The following is a 6,095-nucleotide window of genomic DNA, read 5'->3' as shown; positions in this document are numbered from 1 at the left end:
TCAACATCAAGTTATTAATAGTCTACTATACTTATTAATCTCTTCCATTCCACCACTTTAACATCCAATATTTATTCATCATTATAATTTTTATATTTTTCCAACCTTTAAATTACACCTCTATTTAATTCATATGTTACCAAAAATCACAAGTACTCACTAATTAAAACTTTAAAAGACATCTGAACAACCAATATACAACCGAGAACGGGCTCAAAAGCTAGTTTAAATAACAAGCTAGTGGTTAGCCATTGTAGTAGCATTAGCTAAAAAATCAAATAACTTGAAATCTTATGTGCCATAGTAAGATAATTGTCAATTTAGCTTGCCATTGAAGTTACTCTTATGTGGCATAACAAACTAATTTAATTAGCTTACCGTTGGAGATACCAAGCTGAATAATCTAACATTTATTGATAAATGAGGTGAGTAGGGGTGTAAACGTGTCATTCCGATCCAAATATTACCCATGTTCATATCTATATGCATACTAATATTTTAAAACACAATGTTTTGATTGTCAAGTATCGTCTTCTTGCTTTTCTATGTTTTTTTCCTTTAATAATTTCTATGTTTTTTCATTTTTTAAATTGCTCAATTTGGAGGAATTTTGATATGGTGGCTTGTAGTGGTGGTAGGGGATTATTTTGTATATCTATACTATCTATGCTAATATTTTAAAACACAATATTTTGCTTGTCACATATCATCTTCTTGTTTTTCATGTTTTTCATTTTTTTTAAGTGCTATATTTGGAGGGATCCTGATACGGGGGTTTGTGGAGGTGGTGGTAGGGAATTATTTTGTATATCTATACTAATATTTTAAAACACAATGTTTTGCTTGTTACGTATCGTTTTCTTGCTTTTCGATGTTTTTTCAGTTTTTTAATTGCTCTATTTGGAGGAATCCTCATACGGTGGCTTGTGGTGGTGGTAGGGAATTATTTTGTACATAATCGTTGTTGTTGAATTAAAATTAAAAAAGAAAAAACTTATATAAAATGTGACGATTTTTGTCGAAGGTGTCACATTTGAACATTTTAAACGTGACACTTTTTCTTAAAAAAGTGTCACATTGACTGTGTCAAAGTGGCATTTTTTCAAAAGATGGCACATTTGCTAATCAAATGTGGCACTTTTAAAGTGCTACATTTGTAAACTCATGAAGTGTGCCTCCCAAATATGTGGCACCTTAACAGTACTACATACAAGCCCATTTTAAGTACTTCACTAGTGCCCCTTCACATCTTCTCAAGCGAAGTTTTGAATTCTATTTTTTAAAATTTATCACTAGTAAAACATACTGCCTCTGTTTTGAAAAGAGATAAATTGAAGTTTTTGTTCTATTTTTTAAAATTATCGGTAGTAATTTAGTAAAACATAGTAGTTATAACAAAAGTACCATAACGATTTTGTTTTATGGAACACAAACAACATTTATCCAAGAGGTAAGGTTTACACATCTATGATCTTGTTTGTGTGTAGCATTTTTTTTGTTGCGTATACAGGAGTATTTACGTGTATGATCCTTGATTTTGATTTGCACGGTAAACAATGCATCATCCTAGAGTAGCCATAATTCTCAATAAAAAGAATGCAGCTAAGATCTGAATCAAGACTACTTGATATACTCCGTAGCAAACACGTACGCACCATAGAGCGCTCATTTTATTTAATCGGTAGGAAACATCACCAGGCAGGCAAAAACCCAAATTACAATTTCGTAAGGAAAGACAAAATTATCATCTACTCGATCTGCATGAAATAGCAAATGATATGGATACAGCAATAAAGACAATGTATAGAAAACTAGTTCTTAGACTAGTTTCCAAGGAAGACAGTAGTGAGCACAGCTTGGGTTTCTAGGGCCGCTTTCAAGATTGCAACTCCCTACATAAAATGTAATAGCAATAAGTCATAAAAATGGTTTTATGATACAGATCGAATTTCAGATGATGGAAAACATGGAGTGAAATTAAATAAAACAAAAGCGGGGCATTACCTCATGAAGATTAAGTTGAATCTCTTTCTCAGCCACGGAAGCAATATCAATGATATTGAACTTGTTAAGGAAAGTGATACTAGATATGGTAGACATAGGTTTGACTTCCAAATTATCCATCACCATGTAAGTAACTACCCCTTTAACATATCCATCAGTTTTGCTACTCCAAACCACTGTCTCCGATGAGCTTTCCGGGGCAACATAGGTCACCTGGGTAGACATTTTGCTATTGCATCCAGGACAAGTTGCTTCCGGGTTGTCAGTCACATAGTCATGGCACTCTTTCTTATTAAGATTGTGATTGTAACCAGCGTAATAATCATTGCGACAATGACGACCGACTCCATTAGTTGAGCAGCACCTGTAGTAGTACTTCTTGGAATCACTTGGTGGGGCATCATTCAGCGACAAGAAAGGGACACTTGCAGCAGTTTTAGGGTTGAGAACTGAATCTCTATCTAGATTATCCTGCAAGTAGTCATTACCTAATGACCCGATGCTTTCGTAAAGTAAACCAAGGCCACCAACCATACCCTTCACACCAAGGAGTTTGACAATGGTTCCTACAGGCAGTGACATAATGTGGAACAGGAAATCCACAAATTCCTTATTGGCCTCAGCGAATAAAACCCTGTTTGCCTTTGTGTCTATCAGGAGCTTCAAACTTACTTTGCTTTTTGTCGCCATTCTAGTTTCACTACTAGACCTAGATGATCAGATGAACATTTTGATCGAAAAGGGTTTGATATATATAGAGAGAGACATGATCGATACTAAAAACTATTCATTAGCCTTAAGATCTGAAAAGGTTAGAAATAACTTATAGGCAACCTTTATGTATTCGTAACTGAAGTTGTTTAATCATCTCATTATTACTTATACAGTTATACATGAAAAGCCAAGCAATTAACTGCTGGAGGATTTTTCTATTAGTATCGATCACTACCCAATTTTATCTTTCAAATTCTTAGATTAAGTCTTTACATATTCACTACCCGGCCATGTGGCCATGTCTTTTATTTTTCTTTATTTTATTCGACTTTTTTATCGGGAAAAAACTAATTTTTGGGTTTGAGATGCCCTAGTTACTACATTAGTATTTACTTACCTTCAAAAAAAAAAAAAAAAAACACTAGTATTTATTTATACTCCATTCGTTCCTAAATAAGTGTCACATTTCCATTTTTGGCGTTCCCTTATAAGTGTCACTTTTCTATTTTGAACATGTACTTTTTCCACTTTTCCATACACTTTTCCCACTTTTCTATAAATCATAATTATTTTTACTTACACATTCTACACTTTTCCACTTTTCAATCCCCACATACACTTTTATTTGTACTTTATTCAATTAAACAATTATCTACTTTATCCTTTTTCCAAAAAAAACATTCTCAATCATTAACTCTTACACACTTTACAATTTTATTAATTACCCGTGCCCGAGCCCAAATGTGACACTTATTTAGGAACGGATGGAGTATTTATTTGCAATAATAACATGAAACATGTCAAATCTTAATGATCGGGGTACAAATCTTGTGCAAATCATGTTTGACATTTTTTTATGTATGTGAAGATTACTCGAAGTGAAAGACTCATATGCAACGCACCACAAAATATTGTTTATGCACCCGGGTGCACAATGCTCACTGTGCACCCTGTTTTTAAATGAACATATAGTTCAAAGACAAATAACATATTGTTCATACCCAAAGAACATATAGCCAGTGAACATATAGTTCAAATCCATATAACATATAGTTTAAATATTTCACTACTACATGTACATTGAGATTATTCTACATGTTCATTAGATTTTCAATAAATGTTTAACAGGGTGCACAATAAACACTATGCACCCGGATGTATAATCCAAATTGCGACGAATCACATAAAATATCTTAGATACGTCTATATATCGTCGAGTAGGGCACAACTACTCGCCAAGATTAAACAGATGCTTGAAAATATAAACTCTGTTCCGGTATAGATTGGGAACGGTTGGAGAGGTCCTGCGGGTTGTGTGATACTGTTATCCGGATGAATTCCTGCGCAGATAACAAAGGTGAACTAGCCTCGGAGGTGATTCGAGGATCCCCCTCCGATGCTTAAGTCAGATATGATATGGGATAAGTGTTTAGGTTCAAGTGCAAATGATTGGGATTACGTACCTTTCGTAATAAATGAGGCCCATATATATAGGCGCGGGTCGGGTGTTCGAATCAATATGGATCATACCCGATTGATAGCGACCCGTTGACTCTTTGATTCGTCACGTGCCATATTCCTACCGGCCTTCCTGAGAAGCTGGTAAGAATTATGACCGCTGGTAGGAGAATTTGCCTGTAGACCCTCTTTGGATGAGGGTGCTACAGGCCTACTGATAACATACCCGTACAAACTCTAAGAACCATTAACTTGGAACTATTAAGGAACAAGTATATGAAACTGACCAAAGAACGTGGAAGACAAAATATTTAACTTATGAATTATTTTCTACTAAGACACTTTCAAATGAATGAAAGTCTTTGCTTATATGGCCTTCGTAAATGTCTTGATCACTACTCCGTGATCTTAATCATTACACGTAATATGTCCTTGATTTTAGACATGATCTCCATGCATGTTCCTAAAATTAACCCCCTATTCCCCTAAATGCCTGTTAATATGCAACATAATATTGACAACAGACCACTTAGGATTTCTAAGTTAATAGGAAACTGACTAACTTATTTGATCTACTTAATTAGTTACTTTTATTTTATTTAATAGGACTCCCAAATTAATAAGACTCTAGCTAACTAATTACTTTACTTTAAATATTGATTATCTTATTAAGAAACCTAGATTAAGTCAATTAATTTCCAATTGATTATGGACTCTAATAAGACTTTTAATTAAAATTTATACCTAGTCTATAAAAACGAAAACCATACTTTATAAGAGGACATGTGTCTCAACAAAATGTCAAAATCTATACCTAGACAGACATGTGTCTCATCTATTACTCTCCTTTAAAAAAAAAAAAAAAACTAACACCAACTCCTTCATCTTCTAATTTTTCCCCTTTCAACATTCAAAACCAATTAATTCTCCATTAAATTGGCTCACTCATTCAACCTTTAAATTAAGTATATTTATTTTAGTTAAAAGTGACAATTACTTCGTATTAGTATTACTAATTTACTACGGAGAGTATTAATGTACCAAATCACATCATGTATACATCGGGTATGGATAATAGAAGTACGCACAAAAAATTTATTTATAGATCCTTCATTAATTGATTATCAGTTAAAATATCATACGAAGGACTTTATTAGAGTTGCACTTATCTATACTCTATTTTCTTATGATTTATGATGTATTAGTATGATTACATAATGGTTAAATATTTGTACACGACTGTAGTGAATGATGTATTTTAGGACTCATGAAAATAAAGAGGTTCAAGTTTGGGCATGAACAAATTCACATATTACGAAATTCGCATCAACGTTCCTCAAGTGCCTGCATTATATTTGTCGAAAAATTCTTGTACTTTTTTTATAAAAAAAAAATTTATAAGGAAAAATAAAATTTAGACGGATTATCTGAAATTATCCTTACGGATAAAATACAAGGACTCCAAGAAAATATTTTTTGTAGAACTCTTATATAAATAAGAAGACATGTAAACAAAGCTACTGAACAAAGATCGAGTTGGAAACAAAGCTACTGACATGCTTGCTAAGTACTGTAGGACAAATTATGTTTTGAACTATGTTAATTTGTGTGAAGTACCACCTGATTTCATGTCTGATGTATTATTGGAGGACCGACCTCCCTAAACTTGATGGTTAATTTGTGTTTAATGTATTAATTCCCTGCTTGCGTCAAAAAAGAATAATATTAATACATGGACCATTGATCAAGTTTCACAATGCAAATTAAACGCCTCAACTACAAATTTAAAGGTGGTCTAGTGTGGTTTGATCGACATTCATGTAGAACTGTTATTCAGAAAAAGATAGTTGATTAAATTTAGATTGATGCAAGAGATCAAATGAGAAAGAAACCGCGCGATAATGGTAAATTGAAATTAC

At 33.2% G+C, this 6,095-nt stretch overlaps 1 protein-coding gene across 1 annotated transcript; it reads right to left on the bottom strand.

The window, feature by feature from the left end:
• Positions 1-1,748: 1,748 nt before the first annotated feature.
• LOC110805659 (uncharacterized) lies at positions 1,749-2,694 on the bottom strand. The gene is made up of 3 exons (XM_022011283.2): positions 2,005-2,694; positions 1,842-1,892; positions 1,749-1,757 (listed from the first exon to the last, which is right to left on the bottom strand). Exons 1-3 carry the CDS (start codon positions 2,692-2,694, stop codon positions 1,749-1,751), a joined length of 750 nt encoding a protein of 249 aa, XP_021866975.2.
• Positions 2,695-6,095: the final 3,401 nt, after the last annotated feature.

The sequence above is a fragment of the Spinacia oleracea genome, chromosome 1 (genome assembly GCF_020520425.1).
Source record: "Spinacia oleracea cultivar Varoflay chromosome 1, BTI_SOV_V1, whole genome shotgun sequence".
Classification (NCBI taxonomy): domain Eukaryota; kingdom Viridiplantae; phylum Streptophyta; class Magnoliopsida; order Caryophyllales; family Amaranthaceae; genus Spinacia; species Spinacia oleracea.
Note: the sequence above shows the minus strand (reverse complement) of the source record. Positions and strands in the feature narration are given on the sequence as shown.